At 63.3% G+C, this 14,740-nt stretch overlaps 1 protein-coding gene across 3 annotated transcripts in view; it reads right to left on the reverse strand.

Annotated features, from left to right (window-relative positions):
- Window positions 1–78: 78 nt before the first annotated feature.
- Window positions 79–14,740, reverse strand: part of SLC9A3 (solute carrier family 9 member A3) — a 42,151-nt gene continuing 27,489 nt past the window's right edge. For 2 of the 3 annotated variants that reach the window (XM_029218244.1, XM_029218243.1), the window contains exons 4-17: window positions 13,375–13,453; window positions 12,559–12,736; window positions 11,783–12,003; window positions 10,716–10,918; window positions 10,175–10,264; window positions 10,006–10,076; window positions 8,913–9,042; window positions 7,636–7,751; window positions 7,015–7,144; window positions 6,607–6,783; window positions 6,403–6,475; window positions 5,801–5,914; window positions 5,266–5,506; window positions 79–4,728 (exon numbers count right to left, since the gene is read on the reverse strand). In XM_029218244.1, coding sequence (XP_029074077.1) covers window positions 4,725–4,728; window positions 5,266–5,506; window positions 5,801–5,914; window positions 6,403–6,475; window positions 6,607–6,783; window positions 7,015–7,144; window positions 7,636–7,751; window positions 8,913–9,042; window positions 10,006–10,076; window positions 10,175–10,264; window positions 10,716–10,918; window positions 11,783–12,003; window positions 12,559–12,736; window positions 13,375–13,453 — 1,827 coding nt within the window. In that variant the 3' untranslated portion in view covers window positions 79–4,724. Of the gene's footprint in view, window positions 5,507–5,800; window positions 5,915–6,402; window positions 6,476–6,606; window positions 6,784–7,014; window positions 7,145–7,635; window positions 7,752–8,912; window positions 9,043–10,005; window positions 10,077–10,174; window positions 10,265–10,715; window positions 10,919–11,782; window positions 12,004–12,558; window positions 12,737–13,374; window positions 13,454–14,740 lie in introns of all 3 variants that reach the window. The other variant, XM_029218242.1, reaches the window with a different exon arrangement.

The raw sequence follows: 14,740 nt of genomic DNA on the forward strand, positions 1-14,740 counted from the left end.
GAAAAAAGTCCGGGGCTCGCCGTTTTCTCCGGGTGCGAGGCTGAAATACACTTGGCGGAACCGTCCGACGGACCTCCCTCCCATGGGGTCACACCTGCCACCGGGTGGGTGTGGCGCGTGAATCCCCATCGCCTGCAAATCCATCTTACTTTTCCGCCAAGTGAATTGCAGAGTCGCACCCTGAGTAAACGGTGAGCCCCGTGTGGTCCCTACCCTCGCCGCTGCCCTGCTGGACAGGTTTCTTGGCAGCCGAGCTCCGAGGGAACCACGGGGATGGCTCCAGCGTTCGCCCCGTTCCTCCTCCTGTGCAGGACGTGGCGTGTGCGGTGCTGGGCTGCTCTGAGGGTCCCAGTCCCTTCCTCACAGGCTTTCAGGACGGAAGAGTGGATGCTGTGCTCTTATTTCCTCCTCACGAGGGGTGAAAAGTTCACAGGTGGGACTTTTTTCTTGAAGGATCAAAACCTAAATGGAGACATGAGGGTGTTCTTACAAGTGTTCCTAGAAGAGACGTGATCCTCCTCGAGGCTTCATGCCAGTGTCTGTCTGTTAATACACACGTTGATCAGTTCCCTGTGTGACGGGACTTAGTGTCTAGTAGGTGGCGGTGCTCAGTACACGGTGTTTGAATGAATAAAGTCGAGTGTTAACAGTCGTTGGGCATTGCCCCTTACGATAATGCAGATTACATTTAGTTTTCCACTGGCTGAGAGAGTTTTCACTCTGAGTTACTTCTGGAATAAATACCCGGGGTGGCTCTTCCCAACAGCAGACCTAAGTGCCCTGTGCTGTCCTTGCCCTGATTACACAGTGGTCACCACAGGGCAGGCAGGGCCCTCGGTCGCTGGGGACACCTGTGCGATGGTGGGCCCCAAGCTGAGCGCCAGATGCCACTATGTTCCAGCGGGGCCAGGATGTGCTGGGAGGTGTGGTGAGGGCCACGTCCCGGTGGGTGGGCGGTGGCGTCCACACCGGCACCTAGGGGAGGGTCACCTCCGGGTCACTGGGCGAAAGGCTAGCAGGCACCCACACCGAAGGCCAGTGCCTGCCTCTTGATCAGGCTGCCACGTGCCCGGCGGGGCGAGTGGGTGCCCCAGGACGGACAGCCTGCGGCCCACACTGGAAGGCAGCTTCACCTTGTCAGGCCGTGGCAGACTCACCGAGTCTTGGGGCGGTTCTCCCTATAAGTTCAGTCGAAAAGCGTCCTTCAAGTCGGGAAGTTTCCAACTCTCAGCGGGTTTCCAAAAAGCAGGGGAGAGGGGCGCCTGACCCTGTGTGTCTGTCGCACTGCCTGGCGTGCTGTCCCCGTGCACCTGCCCACGTACAGTCCACGCTGCCGTAACAAGGACACCCCACGACGGATCCCGGAAGCAGGGGGTTTCTTTTCTGAGGAAGTCAGTCGGGGCTGGGGGGCAACACGGGGGCTTCCAGCTGCCCCGTGCACCCTCCTGCGTGGGCAGCCAACGTGGAAGAGTGGAGGTGGGGCCCCTAAGCAGACGTGGCTGTCCCGATGAGGCAGCGCTACGTGGAGACGGGGTTGTCGTGAAGCTGCTACCCGCCTAGGAGCACCAGAGGCTGAAGCGGCCCGAGGTGGCGCGGCCCTGCCCTCACCTGATGCCGATTCCCTGCAGTAAGTGTTGTTTGAAGCCACCTGCTTTGTGATACTTTCTTATCCCAGGGAGTGAGGGGAGCCGCGGGAAAGAGCCCCCTCCTTGCTGGAGTCTGTGCTTTCCACCAACATGGAAAGGGCTGTAAATTTACTGGGTAGGCTCTTCTTGGAAACAGTGTTTGTGGACTCCACTTGGAATTGTTGTTTTCTTTTTACAGTAAAATTAAAATTTTTAACTATTAAAATCAAAGGCTGTCTCTGGCAGGGAGGCCCCAAGGATGACCTGCAGGAGATGACCCACAGCCCCGGGCAGCTCCACCTGGGGGACGGGGTCCGCCCACTTGGCTGCCTCCCCCACCAGCCTCCTCTCAAGCCTGCAGAGCCGCCTCCTTGCCCCCCAGGCTCTGGACCCCGCTGTCCCCACCCACCTCTTTCCAGCCCTGGGCCCACGCCTGGGACGGGTGCTTGGTCCTCCCACTCTGGCCAGGTGGGCTGCCCCTACCGCAGAAGCCAGAGAGTGGTGCATGTCCAGTCTCTGCTGAGGAGGGACTGGCTCCCAGGGCCCAGGCCGTGGCACAGCCTCTGCACTACCCCTGAGCCTAACGCGCACGCGGGCACGCATGCACGCACAGGCTATGCGTTAATTTCAGGGCCAGAATACAGTCTGCCTGCCGAAGACGGCTCCTTAAAGCCTCCTTGATATGAACTCTCACTTGTGAACAAAGTTTTCTCCCAAACGCCTTGAAACATTTTTAATGGACTTGATCAAGCAGGTGTCGTAGGGTCTATGGTGGGCGCCGCCCAGACGCTGCCGACAGCACGTGGGGCAGGACTTTGATAAGGCACATGGATTGTGATTCGGGTCACACAAAGCTTGCTTGACTAGACTACATTCACAAAATTAGCATTCACAATCTTCACCACTCATAGCTTAAAATGCATTCCAATTCGAGTTTCAGTGAAATTTCTCCATTAAATCTCCTTTAACAATAGAGATCGATAATAGTACACAGTATGCGAGCACTGTAACTACAGAAGTGAGAGTGACCCCTAAATTTGTGTACTTTCTGGTCTACCACAAAGTAGGCCAAAGTTCAGTATTAAATAAATAAGAATTCTTTTCTAATAAAAAATTTTACAAGTTTTCCTAAGGAAATACATTCATAAGACTGTTTACATTCTGTTTTACAATGACAAGAACAGCTAGGATTCTCATTTATGAAATGTATCCACAGTACTAGGGTTTATAACACCGTGTCACAGACCAAACACAGTCTTTCAGGTTGAAATGTCCGGCCTGGAACCTTCACTCCACGATGCTGCGCTCAGCTTGTGCCAGTCACAGAGAGCCTGCCTCCCAATCCCAGAAAACACCGGCTGCGGAGCCAGCCCAGGAGAGGTTGGCCACCTGCAAGTTTACTGTCTACTGTGTCGAGTGGCCGTCCGGAGCTGCTCTTCCCGGCTCAGCCTCTGGCCCTGCAGCCGGTAATCAGATCTGGGTCCAGCGGTCCAGGGGAGTTGTTAAGGCAGCTGGAGATGCCGGGCTGGCTGGGCTGTGGAGTCTGGACCGGCCAGCCTGCTCTGGATGAACCACTCCTGCAGCGAGTGGACGGAGCATGTGCCTTGGTCTGTGCGTCAGACAAATGGCTGGCTTTTGTGCTCAGAGTGGGTCAAAATGGCTGCGAGTGTGGGGACAAGTACTGCAAACCGTGTGTCACCCCTGTCCTGGTGACGGCTGAGCGAGCGGCTCACGTGGTGAGCAGATCTGCACATCAGCCTACAGACCCAGAAGCCACCATACTGAGACTGGGGTGTCTGCGGGGCGAGGGCTGGGCTCTGGGAATCTCAGCACAAAAAGGATGAGCAAACGCAGAATGTTTCTGCGGTTGTACCTACAGTCCCTAAGGTGACAGGTGGTTCAAAGAACTGGTGAGTGGACACAAAGATATCCCGCATCCCAGCCTGGAGTCGGGGCTGCCCCAAGGTGAGAAGCCTGGGGGCTTTGGGAGAGGCCAGCCTGGCCTGGAGTCCCTGGGTGGGTATCACAGTGGGCAAATCTCATCTGGTTTGGGTCTCAGTTTCCCGAGCAGTGATGAGAATGGACACCGGTGGCAAGAACTCAAGCACAGACTGTCCCTGAGTCAGGGGTGACTGTGGAAACAGTAACACACAAGTGCCGGCTCAGTTCAAATCCAGGACGGGACAGAGGGCCCACAATGGAGTCTCCCGGCAAGGGCACCTGCCCAGGCCTCCCAGAAGGTGGAGGAGGCTCACGGCCCACTTCCTGGCCCGCAGCGGCCTCTCTGCAGGAACCCTATGCAATGCCGAGGTTCAGGCCTTGCTGCACATCTGGTCCCCGGGGAGTCCAGCTCCTGTCCACCCCAGCACCCAAGTGGATGGGTGAGTGTCCAGGGCTACTCCAGGCGACCGGAAGACCCCTTGGGAGTGAGGCCATGGAGGGCACGACTCCAGGCGACACGGCCATGGGAGCAGATCCCCGGATGGGCGGCTATGGCGGAGTAGAGACCCCTGGAAGGCGAGGTCGTGAGGGTCGAGGTTATCGCCTGGGGCAAGGTAATGGGTGCAGATGCCGGGAAAGCCGCCGTGATGAGGGCGGAGACCCCCCAGGGGCACGGCCATGGGGGGGGGTGGAGACCCCATGGGGGCGCGGCCGTGGGGGGGGCGGAGACCCCAGGGGGCGCGGCCGTGGGGCACACCCCGGGGGCGAGGTCGTGCGTGCAGACCCCTGGTGGGCGGCCATCACAGCGGCGTTTCCTCCTGCTCCAGCGCGTGCGGCGGCGCGTAGCACGACGGCTGCAGCGAAGACAGCTTGAGCAACGCGGGGCGGCGGCGCGCGCGGGGCCGCTGGAAAGAACGCCGGCTATGCACGCGGCGCGCCGCCGCCGACCGCGCGTGTGCGCCAGGTAGCCCGCGGCGCTCTGGCCCCGTCCCCGGAGCAGGCCCGGCTCCCGTATAGGGGTCGGGCGGCGCAGTGGGCGGGGCGTTCGCGGGGCTGGGCGGGGCCGGGCTCGGGGCGCGCACGCGCGGGGTCTTTTCGGCGGCGGGCTGGGCCTCGCGCGGGGACGAGCGTCCGGTTAGCGGCGCGTCGGAGCCGGTGTCACCTGCGGGAGAAGCCGGCGTGAGCGCGCGGCAGCGCGGCGCCCCCAGCCCAGGCGGGACCGGGGACCACACCCCAGGCCCGAGGAGGGTGCGAGGCCCGGAGGCGAAGCCGCGGGAAGAAGACTGCCCCAGAGGCGCCGGCCCTCGGGGAGCCCCCCTGCACTGCCCTCGGTGTGAGGGTCTCTCCTGGACTCACTTCTGTCAGTCAGTGGGCTCTCCAGGGCCGCGGGCCTTCAGGGAGAAAAGCACCTTCCCCTTCCCTGTGCCCCGCCCGCTCTGAGCTCACGTTCTCCTAACCGACAGCCTAAAACAGTCACGTCCTTCGACAGCAGTGATCCCCCACCCCGCTCGGTTGGAGAAGCAGGAAGTCAGATGGGTCTTTTAAGAAACGTGCGCTGGAACAAGAGGCTTGTGAGAACAGGCTTAGAAGGAGGCAGGCAGCTGCCGGAGAGAGTGTGCAGAAGCTCAGGTCCAGGCGGGAGGAGGCGGGCGCTGCGAGAGGAGCAGAGAAGAGAGGCGGGGTTAGAGGGACCAGTTACATGAGTGTGGAGTTGGGCGGGGCGTGGGGCTGCTCCTCGGGGCCGTCGGCCAGCAGGAAGGAGTCCACGGACTTGCCGCTGAGGCGGAAGGGTGCCAGGCGGTGGAAGTTGCTGGGAGAGTGGGGGATCTGCACGCGGGCCCTCTGGGAGGGCACCACCGTCTCCCCAGGAGACAGCCAGGGTGGCACCGCAGAGAGGATGCCGGGGTCCTCGTCCGGGGAGAACACGGGGTTGTCAATTCCTAGGAGAAAGGGCAGCGGCTCATCAGCTCCCCAGGCACACCCAAGGGCAGAGAGGGAGGGAGCTGCCCTGGCCTCAGACACCAGCTCGTCCGGCAGGCAGCCACAACCTGGAAGGTCACCTGGAAGGTCAGGGTCATGGGCCTTTGGGGGCCACCGGCTCTCGCTCTCCCTTATTTCAGAGCAGAGGCCTCGGCCTGCTGCCCACAACCGTGCGGCCACATGGACCCAGCGCTCGACTGCCCGGCCCTCCCGCCAGTGATCGTTTCTGGGGTGGCAGAGGGCCGTCCCCTCACCTGAGGGGGAGTCTGTCGCTGCGTCCTGCGTGATGTTCGCCAGGAACTCGATCCCCCTGCTCACCTCCTCGGCATCATAGCTGGGGGCTTCCTCAGGGTCTGAAAGTTCCAAATCTGGTGGCAGGGAAGGGGCAGCATGAGGGGAACAGGCTGGAGGTGCAGACGACCTCGTCCCGCGCTCTTGACCGGCGCCCCGGACCGGCCTGCCGAGCCCGAGTGCTGTCGTTGCCTCCACCTCACCCAGCAGCCTCTGGGCAGCTCACGGACGGCGGTGCCCTCAGGGTCGCACCAGCACGGGGCTGGGCAAAGAGAACCACACCGGGGGTTCCCGCTGCCCCCCTCCAGCCACACTTGGCCTTTCTGAGGACGGGGGCGAGCTGGAAGGGAGGGGCTGGGACCACGTGGCCACAGGGGAAGGGGATGTGGAGTCCAGCTCCAGGCCACTGCGCACCAGAGCGGCTGCAGCGGGAAGAGCAGGGCAGCAAGGGTCCTGGGTGCCGAGGGGAAGGGTCTCCCTGGAAGGACAGCGCTCTGCACCCGCCTGCCCCTCGCGCGTTCCTGAGTCCCCGCTGACCAGCGTTTCTGCCGCGGCCCAGCCGTACCTTTCTCCTTGATGGTGAGATCGTGCAGGGGGCTCACCATCGGCAGTTTCCCGTTGGGAATGCTGCTGTTTCTCTAACAGACAGAAGGAAACTGCTCACAGCTCTGGGTCGTGCCTGATCCGCCTGTCCACCCCCCGGGAGACCCCCGGCCCTGCTGCCGGGGCACCCCCCTCGGTGAGGCTAGCCCAAGCGTGGCGCCCTCACCCGCTTCTGGACGCGCTCCCTCTTGAGCAGCTTCGAGGCCTTCTTGTGCGGGCTGACGCCCAGCTTGGCCGACTTGAAGGACTCCAGGCGTCTCCGCATGGTCCGGTGGAAGATCTCCTTGTCCTGCGTCTCGTCCTCGTCTGCAGTTAGCTCGTGTCGACTGTAGAGATGTTTGTACTGGGGGAGGAGGGGGGCCGGACAGTCACAGCTGGTGGTGTCCGCAGGGCCAGGGCTGCCCCCGGACGTGAGCCCGGGGACCGAGCCCCGACCCTCCCCTGCCCCCTCCCGGCCTGCTGGAGCCGTCTTGCGCCAAGCAAGGACCCGCCTTGTCTGGGGCGGGGTGGGGGGGGCGCGGTGAGAATGCTGCCCCGCCCTAGGCTCTGGCGGGAGGGGTCCGGGCATGCCCACCTCCTGCCGGGGCTTGTACAGGTACTGCTGGAGCGTGTGGTGAGTGGTCATGTCCTCCGTGTCGCGGATGCTCTGTCGCCTCTGCTCCAGGGACTGCATGTCCAGGCGCACGGCGCTGGCGTTCTCCCTCCTGTGCGGGGCCTCGGTGAGCGCACGCTGCGACGCAACCTGGGGGCCGTCCCCCCAAGGGCTTCTCGGCCCCTAGCAGTGCACCTGCCCCTCCAAAGCCCCGACCTTCTCTCCGGCACATGGCTGCCGGTGGGTGATGTCCAGAATAGCCCTGAGCTGGCCGCAAGCCCCAGTCAAGCACCCTGGCCGGGCAGAGGCTGGAGGCCTGAAATCCAGGACCGGCGGCCCTGTCTTTCATGGCGGGGGGAGGGGGCACTCCCAATGAGGCCTCCGGCCTTAAATCTGCCGCCCGGCCCTGCCTTGCTGCCTCTGAATCAGTGCCACCACCAGCACCAACTGACACTACGGGGGAATCTGGTGCGGGGGCCCTGGCCCCCTTCCCACGCCCCCTCCGCTCCGTGCCGGGAGCCCCAGCGTGCCCACTGCTGGTGCCTGCGGCTTGGTTGGGGGGCCCGGGGAGAGCCTGGCCCGTGGCAGCCCTGGGGCACGTACAGCAGGTAGGAGATGGAGGCCTCCACGGTCGAGGGGCGCGGGGTGCTGAAGTCCACGTTGACCATGTTGTCTGTGCTGGGGGAGCGGATGAAGGCCAGGGAACCGCGGCGCTCTCCCTGCAGGAGTGGCGCCTTCATGAGCACCCGTGGCCTGGCTGCAGAGAGCCGGTGCGGCCAGAGGGCCCCAGCCGCCGCGAGGGGCTGTGCGCTGGCCCCCAGGCACCTCGCAGCCACGGGAGAGCCGAGGCCCTGGAAGCCACGGTGGGGACCGTGCTGGAGCTGGACGGCTCGCAGACGATCGTGCGAAGGACACGGCGCCTTGGTGCACCTCGGGGAGTGTCGGGAAGACACTACGAATCCCCCCGGGATTGGGAAGGTGGCCCTGTCCCCACTGGGGGCTCCAGATCAGCTGCCCTCGTTTACCCCAGAAGGGAATCCTCAGGCCTCCAGAATCAGATTAAAACCACACGGAGCAGAGCCCTGGGGCAACAGTAGTCACACTGCCAAGCGGGGTGCGGCGCCGTGTGCTGGGGTGCCCTAGGAGAGGGGTGTGGAGCCGGGAAAGGTGGCCGGGCGGGGGCCACCCCGCCACGGCACAGCGGATGCTGCGGGCGGGCCTGCCAGAGGCCGCCGCTCACAGGCACAGCCCGGGGGGACATGCCACCCCGTCTGGTCTGAGCAGGGAGGCGCCCACAGGCCTGGGTCACAGGCACTGACGTTGCAGCAGCGGGTGGAGGGGAGGCTGGTGCCCTGCTGGGAGCCTGTGTTACCTCCTGGGGACTGGGGGCCGCGGAGGGTCCCCAGGAGCGAGGATGCGGCCAGCAGAGGGGGACACCACCAGGAGAACACCTCCCACCTTCCCAGCCCCGTTCAGGCTGCGAGGCCTCGGAGGCATCGCAGTCACAGGGGCCGGGATTCGTGCGCTGCACTTTCTCAGCCAGGGTCGGAGGTGCAGACGACAGTCCTTCCAGTAGCTTCCATCCCCTGGCCTCGCCCCTGCTGGAGCCTGGAGCTTGTGCACGTTGGGGTTTGCGATCTCAGACCCACCAGTGCCACAGACTGGGGGCTGTGACATGACCCATTCTCGGGAGTGCCTGAGGACCTGGGAGCTCAGGTGAACTCGCGGCTAAGGCATCGAGAAGGCCGGGCGTCGCCCGCCAGCTGCCCCCAGCCCCACCCCGGGACCTCGGGGTGCAGGACCCCAGCAGCTGTCCACATGTGTGTCTGTCTTGCTTCAACCCCGACTCCAACAAAACGAGCAGATGAGACGTCTGGTACCTCGGCCACGTAGCTGATGGCGTCCTTCAGGTTGAGCTCGTGGAAAACATTTAGGATCCGGTCTCGTGATTTCTGGGCTGACCTTCTCATAAGGATTTTGCTGAGGAACTTCCTATCAAAATTGGACCACCTGGGGGGCCAAACCAATAGCTGTCAGCGCTCGGCAGGGCCTGGGTGAGGCCCCGGGACAGAGGAGCGCTGGTGGCGTTTGTGGGGAGCAGGGGTCCCCCTCCCACCATCCGGACTCGGGATGGACAGTGTTTGGCTGCTGGGGCAGGACACCTTGATTTCCATTTCCTGTGACAACCACACAGGCAAGCTTTGAAAGAAAGGACGCAAAAGCCTCCATGCTGCCACCTGACCCCCGCCTCCCAGTCATGTGCGTCGCTCCTACTTTCCTGTCATGGCAGCGTGGTCATTAGCGTGCTGTGCGTAAAAGTGGGATTACACCTTCTCCTCTAATGCGGATGTTGTAAGCAGTTTTCCCGTGACTGCCTAACCCTCCAGGAAGATGGGTGGAGGGCGGGGTGGGCCGGCAGGGGCGGGGCCGGGGCTCTGGCTACAGTGCCCGGGGTGCATTTTACCTGCACCGGTGGTAGGCTGGGAGAAGCCCCCTGAGCTCTCACACTTAGAGAACTAGCCTGCCCAGAAGGAGGCTTTAACTCCAACACAAATAGAATGGGTTATTTGGGTCAGAAAAGGAGGTGGCTGGGCCAGACTTGAATGGGCACAGTGGACATGGGGGGACAGGGGTGCCCAGGGGGAGGAGGGGATCTAAAGGAGGGAAGGGGGTTCCCAGGAAAAGGAGGAGAGGGATTCTAGGAGGAGAAGTGGGCTCTGGGGGAGGAGGGAGCTCCAGCGGCCGAAGGGGCAGGAGGGGGACAGGGGGACCCAGACAAGTGGGCAAGTGGCTTCTGGCTCCTTTGAGGGCAGTATTCTTAGGTCACTAGGGCTTTGTGGGGTTAGGGTTATGGTGATGCCAGAGATTCCTTCTATAGCCTGGGGGTCCCACAGTCATCAGTTAACAGCCGAGACAAACGTGCCTCTGAATTTTCCTGTTGCAGTTGGGTCAGGGGCCACTCCAGCCACTTACTTATCTCTGAGATAATTGTGTCCAATTTGCCCTGATATGTCCTCGATGGCTGAGAGGATGTGGTCAAAAGCCTTTGGGAGGAAAGGCAAGTGGGTCAGCATCACCTGGACAGACCCGTCCCTCCCCCCTCCCCCTCCCTCCTCTCCTCTCCTCTCCCCACTCCCCCTACCCGGCCATGCAGCTTCTCGTTGAGCTTGGGGTCTCGCTGTTCACTTCTCTTCACCTTCAGCCACCGCACCAGGGGCTTGATGGTCAGGCCCTAGAAGACAGGGCACCCGGACCCTGAGGCTGGGGCAGGCCCCACTGTGGCCCACCAAGCCAGCACCCACCCACACCCGCATGGGCAGGAAGGAGCCGCCCCTTAGCCAGGCTCCAGGCGGTCTGTGCCCACCTCCCGGCGGGAAGGAGCCCCTGCCACCTGCGGGTCACCGGACACCCTCGGAGGCCCCTGGCCGGCTCCTTAGATTAGCCAAAAGCAAGGCGAAGTGGGGCCCTTCCCGGGCATGTCTGGTCAATGAAATACTAACTGGGGTTTCGTTAACCAGCAAGGACCGAGGAAGGACGTTTTTAGGGCAAGTCGCGCTGCATCCCCAGTGGGGCCACGTGGAAACCTACAAAACTGCTCCTAGTTACTAAAATTATCAAACCCAGCTGAGCCTGGAGCCTGTGAGAGTGGGTCCCGCCCACTATGGGAGGGGAGGGCACAGTACCTGGAAGATGACAGTGAAAAAGATGACGATGATGGTGGTGCTGACGAACAGGTTCTTCTCCTTGACCTTGTTCTCGTCCAGAAGGACCACCAGGGCATAAGCCACGGCCCCGCGGAGGCCGCCGTAGGACATGACCACCTGGTCTATGATCTCCAGCTGCACCATCCGGTACCGGTTCAGAACCCAGGTCTGCAGGACGACACCTGCAGGGTCCAGTGTGCGCTCAGCACTTCTGGGAGGGGGACGCAGCCCTTCCATCCCTGCCGAGGCCCTCCTTGCAGCCGCATTCTGCACGTGGGACCAGGAAACTCCACCCTGCAGCCCCCTCCCCGCAAGTCCCTTTGTCCACTTTGGACCCAGGCCCCAGGCCCCTCTGGGCCACCAGCCAACCTCCGCACACCCCGCAGCTCTGCTCCCAGCAGCTCTGGAAGTTCTCAGGCCTCACTGTGACCACGGGTGGAACTGCCCAGCAGCTCCAGGACCAGATGCCACCTGCCCGCAGAGCATCTGCTCCCTGGAGCCCACAGTTCAGTGACTGTGGGCAGAGCGCGTGGGGGCCACCTGGACCGCCTCTCGTCTCCTCCCCTCCCTGGCCCTGGGTCAGCGCCACACACCAGGGACCAGGGACCTGAGCTGGGTGCGGGCAGCAAGGGTCCTGCCTCTCACGTGCCATGGTGACTGATGCTGTCCCCGAGTGGCCACACCAGAGTGAGTCAGTGGGAAGCCACGTGGGTTCCCCTGGGTGCTGGAACCTTCCACTCTGACCTCTAGGTTGTCCTATTTCTGTTGTGAGGCTACAAGGTTGTGAGGAGGCCTGCCCCTTCACTGAGGAGGGCCAGTGGCCAGGCCAGCCTGAGGCTCCCCAGGGTCTCTTGAACCTGCCACTCATGGGGCTGGGGGGCTGGGGGCTGGGGGCAAAAGCATGTCCGGGGCTCCACAGACTCCCTGCAACCAATCCCCGCCGTTGGCCGACTGTGTCCCCTCATCCTGCCACCATCCCCATGGTCCCCATGCCCCCGTCATCCCCATCTTCCCTCCAGTGCCCCCCATGCCCCCCGCCCCCTCACCAATGGCCCGGTACACAGAGATGAAGACCAGTGTGAGCAGCACGAAGGCCGTGTTCCACTTCCAGATGAGAGGGTCCACGGCCGAGATGCCCAGGAACATGAAGATGATGGTCTCGGCCCCGCTGGCCAGCATCTTCATGGCGTAGCGCACCGTGGTGGCGGACTGCTCCGAGATGTTGGCTTTCACGTACTTCTGACAGCAGACGCCACAGAAGGTGATGCTGCGGGACGGGCCGGCCCACCGTGAGGTCTCGGGCCGAGGCTCCGCTCCCACCGGACCCCCGTGGGGCTAAGGGCCCGTCTCCGGGCAGGCGGCACCTCAGGGCCTCTGCGTCCCAGGTAAACGTCCGCCCCACAGGTCAGCCCTCCTCTTCGTGAGCACAGGGCTCCTCCTAAGGACTCGGTGCCCTGCGCTGGGCGTGTGGGCCCCCGCGCCCCGACGCTGCTTACGGCCTCTGGAGGCCTGGGCCCCGCACTGCGGGGGAGTGGGCTGCCTCAGTTTCTGTCCCCACCCCAAAGCGGGCCAGCTCTGAGACTCAGAGTCCCCGGGAGGGGCTGCGTGTGGGCCCTTTCTCTGCTCAGAGCAGGTGCGGCAGCCCCTGACAGTTCTGTGAAAACACCAACTCCTTACTGGAAGGACTAAATAGATCAAATTCTTGGCGCCCACAGTGAGCTCCCACTCAGCGTGGGGAAGTGGGCCAGGCAGAGCGGGCGGGGGACGGGCCACCCCTCCCCGGGACCCCGAGGCTCTGGCCCACCAGCAAGCGAGGACTCACGCCAGGATGGCCGACAGGGACAGCATCTCTGACGTGAGGTAGGACAGGTAGGAGAGGACGAACACGAAGCCGGGCTCGATGATGCGCACGTGCTTGGTGAAGCGCGTCACCAGCGAGAGCAGGAAGGCGAAGACGACCCCCACCAGCGTGCCCCCCAGGCTCACCACGAAGAAGGACACTGCAAGGGCAAGGACGCTGCCGCTGGCCCCTGAATGGCCCTTTGTGGCCGCGGCGTAGGCGAGCTGGCCGCCGGCCTCCGGACCGCTCCTCGTTGAGGTCTCCCGCTGACCCCCCGAGGCACCGGCAGCTCAGCGAACAAGAGGCCGATTCTCTCGGAGGACAGAGACAGGCTGGGCGTCGGCTCCAGCCTCCACAGGGACAGCTGGGGAGGGGACAGCCCTGCGCCCGAGGGAGGCCCGGCTGCCCCCCCCCGTGGAGGCAGCACTGTGACCAGGAGCCCTTGTGCGGAGCATTGGCAGCAAGGACTGGGTCCTGGGCCCCCAGGGACAGCCCGCTGTCACTGTCCCTGCCCAGAGAAATGCCCGGGACCCCCAGGATACGGGATCCACGGCCTCCTTTTGGGCCTGATGGAGCGATGACCCTTGCCGCCCAGGGTGCCTGGGGCCTGATCAAATCGTGCCAGTGAAACACGTGGGGGAGGGAGGGACCTGTGGCCGAGACTTGGAAGTGGAAACGCTGTTTCCTCCCCGGGCTGTGGGTCCCAGACCGTCACAGACACCGCCCTGAGGGGCCAATGTTCTGGAGAACAGACCGGCTCCAGCTCTCCCCTGATGCACGGCCCCGCCAGTCACCCACCTATTCCTTTCGCGCAGTCCACGCCAGTCACCTTGTCACCACCCAGCGTCACGAAAGATTCAAACACGTTGTACAGGACCTGGGCGGACAGAGGCAGACGGGACACCATCAGCCCTGGGTCAGCGCTGACCCCTCCCTGCCTCGGGCCCCAGGCCCTGTGGAACTTGAACGGAAACCGAAACCCCCCGGGAGGAAATCATCCCGGCAGCAGTGTGGGGTCTGGGGGCAGGAGAGCAGCCTGGAAGGAGCGAGAACCTTCAGAGAAAACCTGGCCTTTCCCACTGTCGGCTAAGCAGGGCGACCACGAAGCCAGCCCACAGTGACAATCCTCGACTTCATTTCCCAGGACAAACCCAGAGTTTCATCTTCAGCTACTTTGTTGCTATGTTGGGCCCTGACTGTGGGGTGGCACCCGGGGCATCTTTGCCTGTTGACATTTAAACCTTATCCCGCCAAGACGTTGAGATGAAGGCCCAACACCTCATCCTAGGCCTCGGGAGTGGGCGCTGCTGCGCTCTCTGAGCTCCTAAATGATGCAGAGGCTCCACGTCCGGGACAGGGGCCCAAGGGGAAGCCTGGGGTGGGCTGCAGGCCCCTAGGGAAGAAACCTGTCCCTGTGCTCCCAAGTCTGTGCTCTCCAGCGGGGGAGAGGGCCCTCAAGGGGTGGGTTGCAAAGCTGTGCTACCAGAAGGAAACCCACGCAGTGCCGACGCACAGGGACTGGGGGGGCGCGGTGCAGCCGTGAAGGTCACGGGACCAGACCACAGCCGCCCCGCTTCTTTACGGGAACGGAGGTCCTGGGAAGATGAACCTCACGGAGGGGTCAAGGGAAGAGCTCCCTGGCTCGGGCAGAAGTTCCCGCTTCTACGAGACACGAAAGCATGGGGCTTTAAGAGCAAAGAGGAGACTGCACGTCTGCTGTGTCTGCGAATCCGCAGGCCAGGTGCCAGCGGGCAGGCGCTCAGATGCACCTCCGGCCGATGCGGGGAAGGCAGGCGGCTCTGCGCTGCCCCCGCCCGGGACCTCACTGCCCCGGAGCCCGCGGCCCGGTGTCGCGGAAGACGCTGACGTCCAGTCACAGCCGCCTCCCGTTTCCTGCACCTCTGTCCACCCCGCACGGAGCTGACGCGGGCCCCTGCCGGCCGCCAGGGTTGCGGGCTCCCGACAGCGCAGCTGATTCCCCTCCGTGGTCCCCGTGAGACTGTGATCGTCCACCGATTCCACAATCAGGAATGGGGGCCCCAGCCGGGACCCAAAGCTGGGAACAGTGCTCGTGGGATTTCAGCAGTGAAGTCGCTAACTGCGAAGGTGTGAAGTGGGCTCTAAGAACCAGACAATCTGACTAAAGCCGCTGGTCATTCTGAGT

This window comes from Monodon monoceros, unplaced genomic scaffold (genome assembly GCF_005190385.1).
Source record: "Monodon monoceros isolate NGI ecotype Baffin Bay Population unplaced genomic scaffold, NGI_Narwhal_1 Super_Scaffold_12, whole genome shotgun sequence".
NCBI lineage: Eukaryota > Metazoa > Chordata > Mammalia > Artiodactyla > Monodontidae > Monodon > Monodon monoceros.